Source organism: Apium graveolens, chromosome 7, assembly GCF_009905375.1.
Source record: "Apium graveolens cultivar Ventura chromosome 7, ASM990537v1, whole genome shotgun sequence".
Taxonomy (NCBI): Eukaryota; Viridiplantae; Streptophyta; class Magnoliopsida; order Apiales; family Apiaceae; genus Apium; species Apium graveolens.
This window is the reverse complement of record NC_133653.1, coordinates 91,481,690-91,504,702: the sequence shown is the minus strand read 5'-3', so window position 1 is coordinate 91,504,702 and position 23,013 is coordinate 91,481,690. Positions and strand designations below refer to the sequence as shown.

At 40.5% G+C, this 23,013-nt stretch overlaps 1 protein-coding gene across 1 annotated transcript; it reads left to right on the top strand.

Moving 5' to 3' along the window:
- Positions 1–532: 532 nt before the first annotated feature.
- LOC141673864 (uncharacterized) lies at positions 533–20,171 on the top strand. The gene is made up of 2 exons (XM_074480593.1): positions 533–757; positions 19,536–20,171. The coding sequence occupies exons 1-2, from the start codon at positions 533–535 to the stop codon at positions 20,169–20,171; spliced, it is 861 nt and encodes a 286-aa protein (XP_074336694.1).
- The last annotated feature ends 2,842 nt before the right edge of the window (positions 20,172–23,013 follow it).

Below are 23,013 nucleotides of genomic sequence, written 5' to 3'. Positions count from 1 at the left end.
TCAGAGAGATGATGAGTCGGTGGCAGACTTTCAAGTCAGATTTCAGATGTTAGCTGGTTGTGCAAGATCTGTGGCTGGGTCAGAAGCGGATAAAATCATGAAGTTTAAGTGGGCTTTGAAGAATTCCATCCGCAACCATATCATCTCTAACTGCTATACATCTATGGACACCTTGGTTGACAGTGCCAGAGATCAAGAGCTTCATCAGGCTGACTTTCTCAAGAAACGAGACATGCAAAATCAGAAAAGAAAAAGAGAAGATGACTTTTCCGAGCGTCAACATGGATTTCAGAAAAATGGTGCTTCTTCAGGTGGATTCAAACCAAATGATCAGAGGTATAATACTCGGAATTTTCAGCAAAATAATGGAAATCAAGGAAATGAGCAAAAGAGGTCTTTCAACCAAACTGGAAATAAGGAAGCATCTAAGTGTGAGCATTGTGGAAAGATGCATGGAGGAAGCACTTGATATTGGGCTACTAGAGCATGCTTCAATTGTGGAAAGAAGGGTCACACTATTCGAGACTGTCAGATGCCACCAAAGAAGACTTGGGATCGTAAGGATCAGGGAGAGAAAAGCAACCAGAAGACTTCGGGTCGTGTGTTTTCCATCACTGAAAAAGATGCTGCAAGTACTCCAGGTACCATTTCAGGATCACTTTCTGTCGGTAATGGAAATGCTATAGTCTTATTTGATACTGGAGCTACACATTCATTTGTCTCTACATCTTATGCTAAACACTTAGACATTGCATCTGTTGGATTTTTAACGCAGCGGGGGCATGGCAAAACACTTTTACACATACAAAATCCAAATAAAAGCATATAAATCGTGAATAAAAATTCGAGGGATCGAATCTAACCTTTTAAAATTAATTCGGAGACAACGATCAGAGATCCTTAGCAGTTGCTCCTCAAGTGTGAAGCACTCCACCGGTATCCACCAAGAAAATGACTTTTAGGAGGAGGAGGAGGAGGTGGAGAGAATTTGGTTTTCTGAAACTTTTGGGTTTCTGGGGTTCCGATGGGGTTAGAATAAAATAGGGTCTATAATAGTGTATTTATAGGCAAAATTTTCAGCTGAAATTTTCCCATAAATAATATTATTATTATCCCATTTATTATTCTCATTAATAATTAAAACACCTTTTAATTATTAATCCTTTTTCTAAACACTTTAGAAATAATTCTCTCTCTTGATTTAATTTCCAAAAATTAAATCCTTAATTAATAATATTAAGAACTTTTCTTAATTAATTTATAATCAATTAAATCTCATTTAATCAATTATTAAATTTGCCAATTAATTATTTATTTCACAAATAAATAATTATTAGCCATTATTAATTAATTCCTCCACCATAAAATCATTCTCTTTTTATGGTGTGACCCTGTAGGTTCAATATTAAGCCGGTAGTAGAAATAAATAATAATAAAACTATTTTATCATTATTTATATAAATTCTCTAATTTATTAAATATGATTAATTAATTAATCACATTTATTCTACATCATGAGTGATGCTTCTCAACATATCGCGACTATCCGGATAATATGAATTCACTGCTTAGAATACCAAGAACCTGTCAGTGAATAGTTACCGTACAATAAACTCCTTCTACCCTACAATGTTCCGATTAAATACAAGGCATGGATCTCGTGTCAAGCCTATCTAATTCAATCACTTTGCTTACCATTTACTATGCGTAGTTCTATGCAAATTAGAAACTCCTTTCTAATTTCATTCACTCTGGCCAGAGATTCCTGAACTAGCATAAGTGGATCAGCCTTGAACATTCGCTTCCTTCACTGGAAGGGGTATATCCTTTATTGATCATACACTATCTTCGTGTACAAATTCCTATACCCAGAAGAGCCCTAATAATTGTCCCTGAAGACTAACTAAACCAAAGCATAGTTCAGTGTACACAAGATGACTATGATGACCTCAAGTCTAAGGATACTTGTACAACTATCACTAAGCGAACAACTGCTGACACGTGAGTGAACTCCATCAGTTATTCAGCTGGGCGAGTCATGTTCAGTGAACTTATTCTATAATAAGCACCTACATACTAGCTATAGTGTCACCACACAAATGTCTATGAGAACAGACATCCTTCATAATGAAGCAAGCATAGTATGTACCGATCTTTGCGGATTATTAATTACCAGTTAGTAATCCTATGACCAGGAACTATTTAAGTTTAGAGTTATCATCTTTTTAGGTCTCACTATTATGATCTCATCATAATCCATAAAAAGCTTTACTCTAAACTATGGTATATCTTATTTAAACACTTAAATAGATAAAGCCCGTAATAAAAACAAAACAAGTCTTTATTAATATCAATGAAATCAAAACAGATTACATAAAAGTTATTCCTAAATCCTAATACATGATTGGACTTAGGACATATTCCTTTCAATCTCCCACTTGTACTAAAGCCAATCACTCTGGTATCTAATACCCATCTCATCTTTATGACGATCAAAGTGACTTTCAAAAAGTAGCTTTGTGAGTGGGTCTGCTATGTTATTGTGTGTGTCAACTCTAATTCAATACAATATAAGAAATGTTACTAACCCTTTTGTAGACGCATGGTTCATCTACGTTTTTGATAAAATCAAACTCTTTGATTGTCTCATCAAAACGAATGTTCCATTTACGAGAAGCTTGCTTTAAACCACATATGGTTCGCAATAGCTTACACACTAGGTTTTCATTTCTCTTGGAAATAAAACCACCTGGCTAATTGCCAGATCTCATAGTCGTAGTAAGCAACAATCGCAAGCAAAATCCGAACTGATTTTAACAGGGCTACAGGCAAAAAGTTTCATCAAAGTTAATCCATTGCCTTTGTTTGAATCCTTTTTCCAAAAGCCTGGCCTTAAAGGTCTCCACCTGGCCATCTGCTATAATTTATCTTTTGTATACTGTATACATAGTTTTCATTCTGGATTTCATGGTACTATGCCATTTCTCTGAGTCAACACTAATCATAGCCTCATTATAGGTCACAGGGTCGTCATCATCAATGATCGACAACTCATTGTCATTCTCAATGACAAGGCCATATTACCTCTCAGGTTGGCGAGACACTCTCCCTGATCTATGAATGGGCTGTTCCACAAAAGGTTGTTCAGTCAGAACATGTGTTTCCACTTGATCCGTAGTAGTTTGTGCTTCTTGAACTTCATCAAGTTCAATTTTGCTCCCACTGTTTCCTTCAAGGATAAACTCCTTTTCCAAGAAGGTAGCATGTCTGGAGACAAGCACCCGATGATCGGTGTAAAAGTAATACCCTAAAGTCTCTTTAGGATATCCCACAAAACTACATTTTACGGATCGATATTCCAGCTTATCTGGGTCAACTTACTTGACATAAGCTGGACATCCCCAAATCTTAACGTGTTTAAGACTCGGTTTCCTTTCTTTCCATATCTCATACGGAGTTTGAGGAACAGATTTGGAAGGCACCTTGTTCAGTAAATATGCTGAGGTTTCCAATGCATAACCCCATAGGAATACTGGAAGATTTGCATAGCTCATCATGGACCGAACTATGTCTAACAAAGTTCGATTTCTCCTTTCAGATACCAATCTGGAGGAGTCCACTGGGAGACTATACCATTTACTTTGAGATAATCTAGAAACTCTCCGTTAAAGTATTCACCACCTCGATCTAATCAAAGAGTTATAATACTATGTTTGGTTGTTTCTCCACTTCATACTTATATTCTTTGAACTTTTCAAAGGCCTTAGACTTGTGTTTCATCAAACACATATCTGAATCCAGATCTATCATCTATGAAAGTAATGAAGTATGAAAATTCACCCATGGCTTGCGTAGACATTGGTCCACATACATCTGTGTGTACCATTCCTAGCAAATTTGCAGCCCTCTCTCCTGCATGTCCACTAAATGGAGACTGCAGTGCCACTATAAAGTGAGATTTTCATCATCCCTTTTCTTTTATTAGTTTGTTCAATCTAAAGTAAATTATGTCACATATATACAGACCATTATTTAAAGTACCACGTCCATAAAGAATATTATCTCTAAGAATAGAACATTCATTATTCTCAATAATAAATGAAAAATCCACCCAAGTCTAATATGGGAATAATATTCCTCACAATCGAGGGAACAAAATAACAATTATTTCAAACAATAGTCTTGCCCGTAGGCCTATGTAAATGAAATGATTCTACATCTTCAGCAGCAACTCTTGCTCCATTTCCATCAGTAGAATCACCTCCTCTTCCTCAAGAGTCCTACTTCTCCTTGGTCCCTGCAACAAATTGCAGATATGAGAACCATAGGCGGTATCTAATACCCAAGTAGAAATGACATATTCACTTCTATCATGAACATACCTGAATCAGAAGCGGTAGTCTCACTACCCTTCTTTTTCAATTCTGCAAGGTAAACCTTGCAGTTCCTCTTCCAATGCCCCACCTTGTTACAGTGAAAGCAAACAACTTTGCTCTTGGGGTCTTCAGCTTTTGGTGGAACCGACGTTTTCTCACCTACTTTCTTCTTCTTGGAAGGGTTCCTCTTCCTTTTCTTAGGATTGGAACCTTCACCAATTAGAAGAACATAACTCTTCTTAGGGGAAAAATTCGATTCCACAGTCTTCAACATGTTGTGGAGTTCAGGCAGGCTGACATCCAACTTATTCATGTGAAAGTTCACAACAAACTGCGAGAACGAACTCGGAAGCGATTGCAAGACCAAGTCTTGGCTCAACTCCCCATCCATGGCAAAACCAAGTTGTCCAAGACGTTCAATCAAATTGATCATCTTAAGTACATGGTCATTCACAGATGATCCCTCAGACATCCTATAACCGAACAACTCCTTCGATATCTCATATCGAGCTGTCCTCCCTGCCATATCATACAACTCTTGTAGATGCATGAGGATAGTGTGAGCATCCATATGCTCATGTTGCTTCTGTAGCTCAATGTTCATGGAAGCTAGCATGATGCATTGAGCAACATTTGCATCATCTATCCACCTACGATACACAACATGTTCATCATTATGTGCATCACTAGCAGGTTCAGTAGGCTTAGGTGAGTCAATCACGTATTCCAGCTTCTCAATCCTGAGAACAATTCTCAAGTTTCGAAGCCAGTCAGCATAATTAGGACCAGTCAATTTGTGAGCATCTAGTATGCTCCTAAGTGATAGTGCAGAAGACATAACGTACAAAGTAATTCTGTAAATGATAAACACATAACAACACTTAGCAAATATTCGATTTCATTTCAAAACACTATATGAATCGGGTCTTTATTCATAAGTGGCTCCCACTAGTTTTCCTAATTTATTCAACCCCCTACATGAAAAATTAAGCATTCATAATGCTAGTGGGAATAGGGATCCTACATTCCATTACACAACCCCGGCTGTGGCACGAAATGCCATGTAATGTTCAATAGGCAGACAACTCTTTTCAATTACATCTCATGTTATTCCCTAATCAAACTTTAGCCTCTTGAATAATTGAGTCACGGCTGTGGCACGACAAACTCAATATTCTAAGTCAAGTCTAACCCAACATTCCGTACTATTGAATCAGTCCCCAAAAGCCCACGGCTGTGGCACGTAACGACCTTTAGATTCTTATTCAATGTACACATCTCTATGTAGTAGACAAGTATTTCTTATTTCGAAATCAAAGCCCTCGGCTGTGGCACGAAACGACAATGATTCAAAAATAAGAACTACTTTCTACCATGTTGGAAGGCTATGACCGACACAAGCCCGTTGTGTCATTGGCCAATTACTACTTGATATTATTTAATTTTAGAGGGATTATAAAGAAATTCTTTCTTTTAAATTAAATATTTCAAATCAATAATCAATAATCAGATGATTCCCAGATCGGGTAGAGCATTGTCAAGAGGCGTCACTTAATAACCCTTTCTTACAGATAGAAATCTGTTGTTGACAGAATCATCCTTTCTCTCATATCGAAAATTCATATTCAATTACGTGTTTCACAAACACAAGAATCTCTTGATTGTATTCATAATATTATTCTTAAGGTTATGAAATAATTTCACTATACTAGGTTGTCTAACAAACGCCTTATGTTTATTTAAGTTCACCTAAATCTATCATCGCATGATAAACTAAGCATATATCACATATATCAACATGAATCAACATCAAGGTAGGCATTTTATATCATCTAGCACATTGTTCTAAGCATTATACATCTCTATGTATCACATGAAGCATTTAAAATCAATTCAAACGATCAAAAATAGCTTTAAAACACTTCATGGAAATATAAACAGTTCAAAACTTTTATATAAACTAAAATTGATTACTCCATTAGATCCGTCTCGGAAAAACGAATCCAACGGTATATTGCACGCCCAAAACGGAGTTACGAAACTCCCAGAAAATCAATTTTAAAATCAACAGAGGACTGTAACGCATTACAGGAACGCGTTACAAGCCCTGTAACGCATTCTGGTGATGCGTTACACCCCTTTTAAGCCATTAAAGGGTGTAATGCATATCACGAATGCGCAACAGGTCTTACCTCGCGCGTGCGCTACACGCGCCCGCCATCTGCCGCTTGACAGCTTCTCTACTTTGCTCCTTTTGCCGTACTGTGCTTTGTCTTTAACCGTGCAGCAGCAATTAACAGTACAGATATAGCAGACAATATATATATATATATATACAACATATTATATATATATATGATTAATTAATTACGAATTTAATTGCAAAAACTTCAAAAATTCATAATAAAAAATCTATACATCCTAAAATTATGAAAAAAATACCCAGACGATCTACAACACTTGTAGAACCCAGATCAACATTCAAAATTATTCTGAGAAACGATTTCTCATCAGGCATGTTATGGATAAAAAACTAAGGTTATTATTTGCTGTATTTATTACTAAGATTCGGGAGCTCAAGGCCTTTAATGGCTGCTCTCGTGTTTCGTGGCTCGATCTGCCTTTACGAGATGCCTATGTATCTCTGTGAATTAGAGAATCAAGCCAAAAAACGTAGTTCTGATCTGTGGGGTGAGGCCCCTTATATAGATGTTGGGAGTCCTTGAATTGGACTTGGTATAGGAGACTTGGTGGGCAAGTCTTATAATTAGAATGGACTCTGGAGTCCTAGATAGTAGGAAACTGATTCCTTATCCTTTTAGGTCCCCTTGAGGCTAATCTCTAAGGATTTATATCCTTATCGGGACTCTTCTCAACATCTGATTTTTCCCTTATTAATTAATTACGAAATTAATTAATAATCAGGGCTTTTGGGCCTTTTTTTATTCCATCAGGCCTGATCTGGTCCATCAGGCTTAACCTTTCTGGTCTGAGTATCATATATCTTTTTATTGGGCCTAGCAGCCCACAGCTTGTACAATTAATGCAGTATTTAATTATACAATCATAATTTATTTATCCCTATCATTTGCCCCCCAACTTTTGGGAAACATTGATTAGGTTTCGCAGAAGTTAAGTCTATTCGTTCCCTTACAGGGTCTCGTTTTTCCGTAAAGTGTGGAGCGACCTACACATTTACAATGAATTTTTCCTTTTATTCAGGAATTATCTTAATTTCCAGGAATTTTTCCCTTATTTCCGGGATTTTTCCCTTATTTTCTGGGTTTTTTCCCTAATTTTCTGGGATTTTCCCTAATTTTCTGGGATTTTTCCCTAATTTTCTGGGATTTTTCCCTAATTTTCTGGGATTTTCCCTAATTTTCTGGGATTTTTCCCTAATTTTCTGGGATTTTCCTTAATTTTCTGGGATTTTCCCTAATTTCCGGGATTTTTCCCTAATTTTCTGGGATTTTCCCTAATTTTCTGGGATTTTTCCCTAATTTTCTGGGATTTTCCCTAATTTTCTGGGATTTTTCCCTAATTTTCTGGATTTTTCAGATTTCCAGCCCTTTTTCGACCAGGATCCTAGTCAAAATTTCGACCTGGATCCTAGTCGAAAATAGGGGTCAGCCTTGCCATCCTGGTCGAAGGAATTCGACTAGGATCCACGACCTGGAATTCGACCAGGATCCTAGTCGAAATTTTGACCTGGATCTAGGACCTGGAATTCGACCAGGATCCTAGTCGAAAATTCGACCTGGATCTAGATCGAAAATTCCACCTTTTTTAGCTTCTTGTCATGAGCCTATCGACTAGGATTTCGACTAGGATTCTAGTCGATATTTCGACCTGAATCCTGTTCGAAAATTCTTTGGTTTTCTTGCTTCCCGGTCGAAGGATTTCGACTAGGATCCACGACCTGGAATTCGACCAGGATCCTAGTCGAACTTCGACCTGGGTTTTTAATCCCCATTTTTTTTTAAAGATGCTTGGTTTATTCGACCTCATTCCTGGTCGAAGCTTCGACCTCAATTCAGTCCCGTTATTCCAGCTATTTTCGGGTGTCTGCTCGAAAGATTTTGGGCAGGATTCACGACCTGGAATTCGACCTGGATTCTGGTCTTTTTTACCCGTTATTTTTGGGTGTCTGCTCGAAAGATTTCGGGCAGGATTCACGACCTGGATTTCGACCTGATTCCTGGTCTTCCACTAGCCTTCTTTATTTAGCTTTAATTTAGGGTATTTGTATTTTCCAAATCCTAATTGGATTTGGGCCTGGCCTTTTTTGTTGGGCCTTATTAAATTTTACTGAGCCTCTATTATTGGGCTTTTCCAAATCTTATTGGGCCTCTTTTATTGGGCCTTTTCAAATCTTATTGGGCCTCTTTTATTGGGCCTTTTCAAATCTTATTGGGCCTCTTTTATTGATCTGGGCTTAATACACCCTGTTTAGAATGCTCTAGAATTCCTAGGAATATTCTGGAATATTCTTTTTTCTGGGCCTTTTCCTATGGGCTTTTGTTCTCAATGGGCTTTTCGTCCCTTCAACTTCCTTTTCCTCTTATATAAAGGAATGAGGAAAGGCTATTACTCCTCACTTTCTCATTTCTTAGTTTTCTTCTTTATCTTCCTGCTAAGATTCTCAGAGGAATAACAGCAAGTCGGAGCTCAAAGCCTTTTTCAGGAGCGCTTCTTCAGGTAAGATTCCTCCCTTTGCTTTTCGTGTCTATTTTTCCATTGTGTGCCATTTTAAGATAGCCTATTTACGTGCCCCTTACTTTTTTCAGATGGCTGACAAAAGAATGACTCGCTTGGCCAAGATGAACGTGGCTAGAAAGTCCAACGATTTTCCTATTCGATCGAGGTATACTTCCTTAATCGACATGATCAACACTCGAGGGGACGAGTATCCGTCTGATGCGCATCTGGACGCGCACGATCATATTAGTGCTTTATGGGATCCCAAGGAGCTGGAAAAGTTGAGCAGCTGCTTCAAAATCAAGGAGCCTTTTAAGCTGGTTCTTGCGGGTCCGGCCGACAGGGTCTGTCAGTGGAAGAAGGACGCGCTATGCGTCTATAGGGATACTCTAAGGGCAGGTATTAGACTCCCTTTTCATCCATTCATTCCTTTGCTACTGGCTGATGTGGGCATCAGCCCTTGCCAACTTCCCCCTAATTCCTGGAGGTTGATTATGTGCTATCTGTCGCAATGCGCCAAGCACAACGTCCCCACATCTGTTGCTGTCTTCAGGAAGATTTTTCAGTTCAAAAACAGCCCTGATAAAATTCCGGGTTGGGTTTCTATCAACCAGCGCCCCACTATCCCCCATATCGTGAATGGGAAGTCCATCCCTGACAACAACTTGGGGTGGAAGAAAGATTTTTTGTTTGTTATTTGGGAAGGTGGAGATTGGGGCTCCCTGTTTCGATCATCCTTTGGGTTGGCCGTGGACGGGAGCCCAAATGACATAACTTTGTCTGAGGAGGAGGCTAGAGGTTTCAACCTCCTTACGCAAGACAACGGTACTTCCCATTCTTGGGACCTTATCCGGGAGACCGTCCTGGTAGAACGCGGCCTTTCACCCGTTAATAAGAAAAGTAAGTTCCCTTTCTTACCTCCTTTATTTCCTGCACTTTTATTTCATTGGTTTTCAACTGACTTTGTTTGTTGCAGTGGCTGAGAAGATTGAGGAGGCTACCAAGCCGAAGGACCTGGAGACAACCAGGATGAAGAGGGCCGGGAAGATCTTTAAAGACCCTCGACTGGGTGACCACTTCCCCGAGTTCCTTCTTCAGGCAACGGAGCCAGATGAGGAAGGCCCCAGCCAAGTTCTGCGCACCAAGCAGAGGCCAGGGGCCTATTTTCAACCTGCTTGGGGGATCCGGGGCAAGAACTCAATTGTGGGCAGCACGGCGCTGTCCAAGGAATGGTCTAAGCATTCCATCTCCCCGGTGGATTATCAAGATTTTGTCCTTCAACAGGACTTAGAGGGGAATGAGCTATTTGGAGCCCAGGCTCTGGCGACGGTACGTCTTTTACTTATGCCCTTCGTACTTATCTTTCCATGTTTCTTTTCTAAACTTTCGCTATTTCTCTTGCAGGCTAACGCCCATTTCCAAGGGGCCATTCACCAAGCTAAGGCTTGGAAGGTTGGCCTGGAAGATGCCAACAAGAAGTTGGAGGAGGCCAACCAAAAAATAGAGGCCCTTGAAGCTCAACTGGCCTCTTCCACTTCTGACCTGGAGACGGCCCGGGCCGAAAATGTCATTCTGAAGGCGCAGAAGGACAAAGCCTTTGATGGCTGGATGGACACCCAAGAATTCAAGGACTTGATGGTGGAGCATGATGCCCTTCTTCACCCGGTTAGCTATAAAGAGGGCTGGGATGCTGCTGTGGAGGCCATCCAGGATGAGTTTCCAGAGGTCCTTGAGCAGTCCCCCTTTCCTTGCCCTGTGCGGGTTCCAGAGCTTGGAGGTGTTACTGAGAAGCTTGCTGTTATGATCAAGGATGGAGAGGAGGAAGATTCTTCCGAAGAGGAGTTTGAGCCTGTCGCTAAGAAGGCCAGGGTGGAAGAGCCTCCAAAAGCAGTGCCTCAACAGTCAGCATCTCCTGCAGAGGGAACTTCTACAGGGACTTCAGAGGGGACAACCGAGACGTCCGAAGGAACGACTGAGACTTCCGAGGAGACTTCGGATAGTGGTTCTGAGGAATCTCAGCCTTCCAAGGCCTAACTTTTTGTATATCTTCTTTTTGAACTTTATTCATATCTAAAATTTTTACCCTTCGGGGTTATATTTCATATGTTGCTTTTCTTGCCTCTTTCTGTTTTAACTTTACAATCTTAATACGCATTTGAACTTTAAACATCCTTAGATAGAAATAATTTCAAACTCTTTAATATGAAGTCTGGTTTTCCAAAACCTTACACAGCATGGGTTCGACCCTAATCAACAATAACTAGATAATGTAAATTCTACTGGAATATAAAATCCTACACAAGCAAAGCTTCAAGGTGCTTTTAAACCTACTTGTCACAATGACAAGTGAGAATCATACTTCGCCTATCTTACACGTAGTAAACCTTCAGGTTTTGTGCGTGCCAGGTCCTCGGGACTTCAAAACCTTCCATAGTTTCCAGCTTGTAGGTTCCTCTACCCTGAACGCTCTTGACTCTGTACGGCCCTTCCCAATTCGGGGCAAGCTTTCCTTTATGTCCGACACCAGAAGCCTCTATTTTTCTCAAGACTAGGTCACCTTGTTTGAAAAACCTCTCTTTAACCCTTAGGTTGTAGTAGAATGAAGCCTTTTTCTGATATTCTACTATCTTTGCATGTGCTTTATCTCGTACTTCATCGATTAAATCCAGGGCTAACCTCTGCCCTTCCTCATTTTCTTCTGCATTGAAAGCCTGAATCCTTGGAGAGGAATGTGATATCTCTACTGGAACTACTGCTTCTGCCCCATATGCCAACATGAAGGGAGTTGCTCCTGTCATGACTCTACAGGTAGTCCTGTAGGCCCATAATATTGGAAGTATCTCATCCACCCAATTATTTCTTGACTTCTCGATCCTCTTCTTTAGTCCATCCAGGATTATCCGATTTGCTACCTCTGCTTGCCCATTGGCTTGCGGGTGAGCCACAGAGGTGAATCGTAACTCAATTTCATTTTCTTCACAATACTTCTTGAATTCCTCATTGTTGAATTGTGTTCCATTGTCAGTGACGAGGATACGGGGAATTCCATATCGGCACATAATGTTTTCCCACAGGAATTGTGCAACCTGCTTAGTTGTGATTTTGGCCAAGGGTTTGGCTTCGATCCACTTGGTGAAATAATCAATGGCTACAATCAGAAATTTCCTTTGTGCCGTGGCCATAGGAAAAGGCCCTAGAATATCCATCCCCCACATGGCAAAGGGAATAGGCGAGTTGATAGAGGTCAGCATCTCGGGGGGTTGTCTAACAACTGGTGCATGCTTCTAACAGCGATCACAATTCTTTACATATTCTTTGGCATCAGCCATTATTTCTGGCCAATAGAAGCCTAAACGAGTTATCTTATGAGCCAAGGCCCTGCCCCCCAAGTGTTGTCCACAAATACCTTCATGCACTTCTTCAAGAGCCAAGCGTGCCTCATCGGGCTTGAGACACCTCAAGTAGGGAACCACGAAAGATCTTTTGTAAAGAATCCCATCTATCAAAGAGTACCTTAGTGCCCGAACAGTTAACTTCCGTGCTTCAGTTGCATCACTTGGCAACCAACCGGTCTGAATGTGAGCCTTGATGGGATCAATCCATGACGTCCCCAAGCCTATGGGAGCCACTAGCTTAACATCTATGCTTCGTGTCTTCAAAACACGGAAGTACACACTTCCTGAACTTTCTTCAATCTCAGATGAAGCGAACTTTGATAGCGCATCTGCCTTAACATTTTCTTCCCTTAAAATGTGTTCAACTTGGCATTCATTAAATTGGGTCATCACAGCCCTTACTAGGCGGACATACTTAGCCATCGTATCATCCCTTGCCTCAAATTCTCCCTTTACCTGGGATATGATCAGCTTCGAGTCTCCACGGACCTTTAAGTTTTTGACTCTAAGTGTCCCAGCTAGACCAAGGCCAGCTATCAGGGCTTCATACCCTGCCTCATTATTTGTGGTTGGAAAATCTAGCTTCATAGCATACTCAATTAAGAACCCATCAGGGCTTTGCAAAACCAACCCTGCTCCACTGGAATTTGTTTTTGATGCTCCATCAAAATAGAGAACCCAATATTCTTTCTCCTTATCATCCTTCTCCTTGTCCCCATTGTCGACTCCCTTGTCTTGAGGTATGGTATCTTCCTGCCCCCCGACTTCTTGGTTGGGTATGGTACATTCCACCACGAAGTCAGCTAGTGCCTGGGCTTTTATAGCCGTACGTGGCTTATACTTGAGATCAAACTCTCCCAACTCTATTGCCCACTTAATCAGTCTCTCACTTGCCTTGGGACTGTGAATGATATTTCTCAGTGGCTGATTTGTTAGCACTTCAATCTGGTGAGCTTGAAAATAAGGACGTAGCTTTCTTGAAGCCATTACCAAGGCTAAAGCGAATTTCTCAATAGTTGAATAATTCAACTCAGCACCATGCAAAATTTTGCTGACATAGTATACGGGTTTCTGGACTTTCAGTTCTTCCTTAACCAACACCGCGCTCAAGGCGCTCTCTGAAACAGCCAAGTACAAGAATAAAATTTCACTCAGAACTGGCTTGGCCAACAACGGGGCCTGGGCCATATACTTCTTTAACTCTTCAAATGCCTTCTGGTTTTCCTCACTCCATACAAAGTCTTTGATGCTCTTTAGCGATTTGAAGAATGACAAACACTTGTCCCCCGACTTGGAGATGAATCGTCCTAGCGCAGTAACCCTTCCTGTAAGCTTCTGAACATCCTTAACAGTTTTTGGTGGTTCCATGTCCAGGATCGCCTTTATCTTATCCGGGTTAGCCTCAATTCCCCTCTTTGAGACCATCAGTCCCAAGAATTTTCCAGATCCTACTCCGAAAGCACACTTCGTAGGATTCAACATCATCTTGTGGTACCTCAGGACCTCAAAAGCTTCCCTTAAATGGGCTATATGAGCAGTCTTTACTAGACTCTTGACTAACATGTCATTAACATAGACTTCCATAGTCTTACCAATAAGATCCTTAAAAACTCTATTCACCAACCTTTGATAGGTGGCTCCTGCATTCTTGAGACCAAACGCCATAACAAGATAACAATAAACACCAAAGTCAGTGATAAATGATACCTTTGGAATGTCATCCTTATGTATTTTGATCTGGTTGTATCCGCTAAATCCATCCATGAAACTCAGCATCTCATGTCCAGCAGTGGCATCAATCAAAGTATCAATTCTAGGCAGCGGAAAATAGTCTTTGGGGCATGCATCATTCAGATCAGTGAAGTCTATACACATCCTCCACTTTCCATTAGCCTTCTTCACCATTACAGGGTTTGCTAACCACTCCGGAAATTGAATCTCCTCAATGAAACCAGCCTCTAAGAGCTTTTCTACTTCCTGCTTTATAGCCTCTTGTCTTTCCGGGGCAAAATTTCTTTTCTTTTGTTTCACTGTCTTTCGGCTTGGATCCACGTTTAGCTTGTGAGTAATTAACTCCGGGTCTATGCCTGGCATATCAGCTGCTGACCATGCAAACACATCACTATTTTCTTGCAAAAATTTCAATAACTTCCCTCTAAGGGGCTCCTCTAATGTGGCTCCAATGAAAGTCGTCCTCTCAGGATTCTCGGGGTCTAAAGGAACCGAAACCAATTCTTCTGCTGGCCTTCCTCTATTCTCATCATTTTCTCGAACATCCATATCTTCAATAGGAAGAACCTGCCCCCGACTCTATCTGCCCTCAAAGAGGCCACATAACAGCTTCTAGCCATTTTTTGATCTCCTCTCTCTTCTCCAATCCCGTTTCGGGTGGGAAACTTCATGACTGAATGGTAGGAAGAGGGGACTGCCTTGAAGGCATGTATCCCTGTTCTCCCCATGATAGCATTATAAGTTGAACTAGCCTTTACCACCATGAAATCCAGCATCTGCGTTGCTTGCCTTGGCTCCGTACCTATGGTGGTTGGCAATTTGATTATCCCTTCCACAGGACATTCTACTCCAGCAAATCCATATATCGGCATGTCGGTTGGTGTCAACTGGGAGTCGTTATACCCCATCCTTAGAAAGGTGTCGTGGAGCAAGATATCCACAGAAGCACCATTATCCATAAGGACCCTCTTAACCGGGCTATTTCCTATTATTGGTGTTATGACCAGCGGGTCGTCATGGGGAAACTTCACACCCTCTAGGTCGGAATCATCAAAAGCCAATGTTACTTCTGTCCTGGCCCTCTTCGGGGCTTCTCCAACAATATGCATAACCTCTCTAGTATATGCCTTTCTGGAATTTTTGGACAATCCAGCAGCAGTTGGACCTCCAAAGATCGTGTTTATCACAGGCCCTCGAGGTCTCGGCCCTCCATAAATGGTGTTTATAACTGGTCCTCTAGGCTGGGGGTTTCGCCCCTGATCGTCTTGGTCCCTCCTACGATCCTCAAAGTTCTTCGTTCCATTATTATTCCTATCCCCTCCTTCTCCAGTGTATTTGTTCAATCTTCCTTTTCGAATGAGGAACTCAATTTCATCTTTCAATTGCCTACACTCATCGGTGTCATGGCCAACATCTTTGTGAAACCTGCAATACTTGCTCTTATCTAGCTTGGTGGGATCAGCCATCAAAGGCTTAGGCCAGCGAACATCTCTGTCTTTCTCAATCTCCATCAAAATCTGACTTCTAGGAGCATTAAGCTTAGCGTATTCAGTGAACTTTTGCCCAGGTCCTCCCTTCTTGGGGGTTGAATCAGGGTTTTGTTCAGTTCTAGGATATTTGTCCTTTGCAATATATTCTAAATCAGTTTTTCGCTTCTTGCCTCCAGTGGGCTCATTACTTACTACGGTCTTCCTCATGCTTTCTTCAACCTTGATATACTTCCCTGCCCTCTCTTGGAGTTGCAACATGTTTTCAGGGGGACGTTTGGCCAAGGACATCTTGAAAAACTCATCTCTGGTTCCTTGTTGCAGTGCTATCATGGCTACCTTATCATCAAGGTCTGGGACTTTTAAAGCCTCCTTTGTAAAACGATTCAGGTAATCTCTCAAGGATTCCTTAGCTCCCTGCATAAGACTCATAAGAGATGCTGAACTTTTCTCATGGACTCTTCCACTGATGAATTGCTTAATAAAAGCCTGACTTAATTCTCTGAACGATCCAATAGAATTTGGGGGCAGGCGACTGTACCATCTTTGAGCCATACCCGACAGGGTTTGAGGGAAGGCCCGACACTTTATAGCATCATTCACGGGTTGCAGCAGCAGTGCATTAGAGAATGTCCTAACATGATTAGCGGGGTCTCCCGTGCCATCATAGGCTTTGATAGTGGGCATCTTGAATTTCCTCGAGACATGGGCATTCAATATCTCTTCTGTGAAGGGTGGAGTTGGATCATCAGGATCTCCAAGGGGAAGGAGATTGCTTGGATCAGTTCTTGGGACAGAAGCCCTTCTTCTTACCGGACCATCCAGGTCTATGACAGGAGGAGGATTTCTCCCTCTAAGAGGTATCTGGGGCCTGGTGGCCTGGTGAGCCTCCAAATCACGCCTCAGCCTTTGGATTTCAGCCTCATGAGCCCTGATCCTTTCCTGCACTTCTTGGGGATTCGCCCCTGGGGTGCTTTGGGGGCGTTGCCTTCCATCGGCCATTGGCTCTTTTCCAGGACGCCTCCTTCTCGGGGCCACTTCATCATCCGAAGATTCGGAGTCTCTTTCACTGTAAGGACCAGAAAATTCCCGATCCTCAGGGATAGGACCCAAACCTTGTATATAGGGGGGCGACTGCCCTCGTGCTTCGCTTCGCCCAGCATATCCGCTTCCTCCAACCTCAGGGTGAAGGGGCATCCCATAAGGGGGGTTAGTAGTAACAATAGTTGAGTATTCATACCCGACGGGTCGAGAATTCACAGGTATATGTACTTGTTGAACTTGAGGATTCGTACCTTGAATAGTCGGGGGAGTTGTCCCTTGTGGCTGAGGATGAGTTGCCCCTTTCTGGGCTTCCCCCTGAGTAGATGCATAAGTTGAATGGGGAGGAACCTCCACGGTTCATGAAATCACCTGGGTTGTCTCTGATGGTGTTCCTTCCTCTAGAGCTCCAATTGTTCTCCGTGTTCTCGCCATGGTTGTTGTTGCGTTTCCCACAGACGGCGCCAAATGTTATGGATAAAAAACTAAGGTTATTATTTGCTGTATTTATTACTAAGATTCGGGAGCTCAAGGCCTTTAATGGCTGCTCTCGTGTTTCATGGCTCGATCTGCCTTTACGAGATGCCTACGTATCTCTGTGAATTAGAGAATCAAGCCAAAAAACGTAGTTCTGATATGTGGGGTGAGGCCCCTTATATAGATGTTGGGAGTCCTTGAATTGGACTTGGTATAGGAGACTTGGTGGGCAAGTCTTATAATTAGAATGTACTTTGGAGTCCTAGATAGTAGGAAACTGATTCCTTATCCTTTTAGGTCCCCTTGAGGCTAATCTCTAAGGATTTATATCCTTATCGGGACTCTTCTCAACATCTGATTTTTCCCTTATTAATTAATTACGAAATTAATTAATAATCAGGGCTTTTGGGTCTTTTTTTTATTCCATCAGGCCTGATCTGGTCCATCAGGCTTAACCTTTCTGGTCTGAGTATCATATATCTTTTTATTGGGCCTAGCAGCCCACAGCTTGTACAATTAATGCAGTATTTAATTATACAATCATAATTTATTTATCCCTATCAAGGCAAAATTAATCCATAATATAACTTGTAAAAATCATAATTAATTCATACAAGCACATAAAATTCTGAAATTTTTACCACAGATCTATATGCATATAACCTATGCTCTGATACCATTGTTGGATTTTTAATGCAACGGGGGCATGGCAAAACAATTTTACACATACAAAATCCAAATAAAAGCATATAAATCGTGAATAAAAATTTGAGGGATCGAATCTAATCTTTTAAAATTAATTCGGAGACAACGATCAGAGATCCTTAGCAGTTGCTCCTCAAGTGTGAAGCACTCCACCGGTATCCACCAAGAAAACGACTTTTAGGAGGAGGAGGAGGTGGAGAGAATTTGGTTTTCTGAAACTTTTGGGTTTCTGGGGTTCCGATGGGGTTAGAATAAAATAGGGTCTATAATAGTGTATTTATAGGCAAAATTTTTAGCTGAAATTTTCCCATAAATAATATTATTATTATCCCATTTATTATTCTCATTAATAATTAAAACACCTTTTAATTATTAATCCTTTTTCTAAACACTTTAGAAATAATTCTCTCTCTTGATTTAATTTCCAAAAATTAAATCCTTAATTAATAATATTAAGAACTTTTCTTAATTAATTTATAATCAATTAAATCTCATTTAATCAATTATTAAATTTGCCAATTAATTATTTATTTCACAAATAAATAATTATTAGCCATTATTAATTAATTCCTCCACCATAAAATCATTCTCTTTTTATGGTGTGACCCTGTAGGTTCAATATTAAGCCGGTAGTAGAAATAAATAATAATAAAACTATTTTATCATTATTTATATAAATTCTCTAATTTATTAAATATGATTAATTAATTAATCACATTTATTCTACATCGTGAGTGATGCATATCGCGACTATCCGGATAATATGAATTCACTGCTTAGAATACCAAGAACCTGTCAGTGAATAGTTACCGTACAATAAACTCCTTCTACCCTACAATGTTCCGATTAAATACAAGGCATGGATCTCGTGTCAAGCCTATCTAATTCAATCACTTTGCTTACCATTTACTATGCGTAGTTCTATGCAAATTAGAAACTCCTTTCTAATTTCATTCACTCTGGCCAGAGATTCCTGAACTAGCATAAGTGGATCAGCCTTGAACATTCGCTTCCTTCACTGGAAGGGGTAGATCCTTTATTGATCATACACTATCTTCGTGTACAAATTCCTATACCCAGAAGAGCCCTAATAATTGTCCCTGGAGACTAAGAACTAAACCAAAGCATAGTTCAGTGTACACAAGATGACTATGATGACCTCAAGTCTAAGGATACTTGTACAACTATCACTAAGCGAACAACTGCTGACACGTGAGTGAACTCCATCAGTTATTCAGCTGGGCGAGTCATGTTCAGTGAACTTATTCTATAATAAGCACCTACATACTAGCTATAGTGTCACCACACAAATATCTATGAGAACAAACATCCTTCATAATGAAGCAAGCATAGTATGTACCGATCTTTGCGGATTATTAATTACCAGTTAGTAATCCTATGACCAGGAACTATTTAAGTTTAGAGTTATCATCTTTTTAGGTCTCACTATTATGATCTCATCATAATCCATAAAAAGCTTTACTCTAAACTATGGTATATCTTATTTAAACACTTAAATAGATAAAGCCCGTAATAAAAACAAAATAAGTCTTTATTAATATCAATGAAATCAAAACAGATTACATAAAAGTTATTCCTAAATCCTAATACATGATTGGACTTAGGACATATTCCTTTCAGCATCCACTGCACTTATATCGGATTTTTCTATTGGCACTCCTATGGGTGTAAATATACTTGTAAATTCTCAGTATCTTGATTGTGTAGTTAGAGTAGACGATAGAGAACTACTTGTAGATCTCTTACCTATTCAGATGAGGGACTTTGATATTATACTGGGGATGGATTGGCTGGAGCGACACAAAGCTACAATTGATTGTCCAGGAAAAAGAATAATTTTTGGCGACTCCAATTCGCCCGAGTTCGTGTTTCAGGGTTCTAAGCCTAGTGGTTGTGGAAAATTCATTTCGGCCATCAAGGCTAAGAAGATGATTGCTCATGGATGTGAAGGATTTTTGGCTCATGTGATTGACACGTCCAAGGTGCAGCCAGACTTAGAAGATGTTCTTGTTGTTCGTGAGTTTTCAGATGTATTTCCCGACGATTTGGAGGGTCTTCCTCCAGAAAGAGAGGTGGAATTTTCTATCGATTTGTTACCAGATGCACAACCTATTTCTAAGGCACCTTATAGAATGGCTCCGTTAGAGTTACAAGAGCTAAAAGAGCAGCTGGAGGAGTTACTTGATAAGGGTTTTATTGACCCAGTGTTTCACCTTGGGGAGCACCAGTTCTATTTGTGAAGAAGAAGGATGGTTCGATGAGACTCTGTATTGATTATCGAGAGTTGAACTGAATCACAGTGAAGAATAGATATCCATTACCGAGGATCGATGACTTATTTGATCAGCTTCAAGGAGCAAAATACTTTTCAAAGATTGATCTACGATCAGGTTACCATCAACTAAGAGCGAAGGCAAGTGATATTCCGAAGACAGCATTCAGGACTCGTTCCGGACACTACGAGTTTCTTGTTATGTCTTTTGGATTGACAAATGCACCTGCAGTTTTCATGGACCTAATGAACAGGGTATTCAAGGATTTTCTGGACAAGTTTGTGGTTGTGTGTATTGATGATATATTGGTGTATTCAAAGTCAATGGAGGAACATGAGGAGCATCTTCGAGTTGTGTTAGAAACACTACGGAATAACAAATTGTATGCAAAATACAAGAAGTGTGAATTTTGGCTTGATCAAGTTGCATTTTTGGGACATATTGTATCAGCAGATGGAATCAAGGTGGATCCATCCAAGGTTGAGGCTATTACCAATTGGCCAAGACCTAGCACTGCGACGGAAGTGAGTAGTTTCTTGGGATTCGCGGGCTACTATCGCCGATTTGTAAAAGGCTTTTCGACAATTGCGATGCCATTGACACGGTTGACTCGAAAAAGCAACAAGTTCATATGGACCGATGAGTGTGAGACTAGTTTTCAAGAATTGAAGAAGAGACTTGTGACATCACCAGTATTGACACTACCATCAGGATTGGGAGGCTATGTGATTTATAGCGATGCTTCGAAGAAGGGACTTGGCTGTGTATTGATGCAACATAGAAATGTGATTGCCTACGCTTCAAGACAATTAAAGCCTCACGAGGTGAATTATCCGACACATGACTTAGAGCTTGCAGCCGTCATTTTTGCATTGAAGATATGGAGACACTATTTGTATGGTGATAAGTGTGAGATTTTTGCTGACCACAAGAGTTTGAAGTACATATTCACGCAGAAGGAACTTAATATGAGGCAAAGACGATGGATTGAATTATTGAAAGACTATGATGTGAGCATTCAGTATCATCCAGGCAAGGCTAATAAGGTTGCAGATGCTTTAAGCAGGAAAGATTTTGGAAATTTGGCCGCTTTGGTGACGCAACAACAACCTCTTCAACGTGAGATTGAGAAATTTGGTTTGGAGTTTTATCATCAGAATACAGTTGGTATGGTAGCAAGTTTGCATGTCGAGCCTAGTCTTATCACTAGGATTAAGGCAGCTCAGGATGGAGATGGAGAATTGTGGTCTTTTGTCCAGAATATTGATCCTGAAAAGCAACCAGGATTTCATTTTGATGATCATGGCGTTCTATGGATGTATAATCGTCTATGTGTGCCTGCTAACAAGGAACTCAGGGAGGAATTGATGGAAGAGGCTCATAGATCACCATTTTCTATTCATCCAGGTGAGACAAAGATGTATCGAGATTTAAAGGAACACTTTTGGTGGAGCGGCATGAAATGAGATATTGCCGATTTTGTTTCGAAGTGTTTGACTTGTCAACAGGTGAAGATTGAGAACCAGAGGCCAAGTGGCTTATTACAATCATTGGAGTTACCTACTTGGAAGTGGGAGAATATTTGCATGGATTTTGTCATAGGACTGCCTAAGACTTTTAAGAAACATGATGCGATATGGGTGATTGTAGACAGACTCACTAAATCTGCTCACTTTTTGGCAATCCGTGAGAACATGAACTTGGAGAGCTTAGCGCTATTATACAGGAATGAGATTGTTAGACTACACGGGATTCCAGTTTCGATTGTGTCCGACAGAGATCCCAGATTCACTTCAAGATTTTGGAAAGGATTTCAAAAGGCATGGGGCACCAGGTTGAACTATAGCACAGCTTTTTATCCACAGTCGGATGGGCAGTCAGAGAGGACAATTCAGACCTTGGAGGACATGTTGCAAGCATGTGCATTAGAGTGGTATGGAAATTGGGATGACTATTTGCCTTTGGTTGAATTTGCTTATAATAACAATTGGCAGAGCAACATTGGTATGGCTCCTTTTGAGGCACTATATGGGCGCAAGTGTAGAACACCTATTTGTTGGAATGAAGTAGGAGAGAAGCTTTTAGAAGGTCCCGATCTAGTCCAAGTCACTACAGATAAGGTAGCAGTTGCTCGAGAAAGACTTGAACAAGCTCGATCTAGACAGAAGAGTTATGCTGATAAGGGTAGACGAGAATATGAATTTAAAGCAGGAGACAAGGTCTTCCTTAAGGTATCTCCTCAGAGAGGCATTCAGCGATTTGGTCAGAAGGGTAAGCTAAGTCCGAGGTATATAGGACCTTTTGAGATTCTTGAGAGGGTTGGAACTGTGGCATATAGAGTTGCTTTACCGCCACAATTGTCACGGGTGCACAATGTGTTTCATGCATCGGTTATGAGGAAGTATGTATATCATCCTAATCATGTTGTTCAGTATCCCTTAGATGCATTTCATGAAGATTTGTCTTGTGAAGAAGAAGCTGAAGCTATATTGGCGAGGGAGGAGAGAGTGTTGCGCAAGAACACGATCCCTTTTGTTAAAGTTTTATGGAAAAATCATGATGTTCGGGAAGCTACATGGGAAACCGAGGATTCAGTTCGCGCAAGATATCCGTACCTCTTTGAATCAGTACTTCACGAGAATTTCGAGGACGAAATTATTTTAAGGAGGGAAGAATATAATACCCCATATTTTATTTGGTACATTGTTGGTGCAATAACTTAGTAAATATTTATTAATTAATTTTAGAATTCAAAATTATGGATAATGTTTTATGTAGATAATAGGCTGTTAAAAATTTGAATTTTGTA

Excerpts from the sequence above, each read along its gene's own strand:
- LOC141673864 (XM_074480593.1), top strand. The coding sequence starts at position 533 with ATGCCACCAAAGAAGACTTGGGATCGTAAGGATCAGGGAGAGAAAAGC. Across the intron at positions 758-19,535 it reads AACACTTAGACATTGCATCT|GACATATTCCTTTCAGCATC; the intron begins GTTGGATTTTTA and ends GATTGGACTTAG.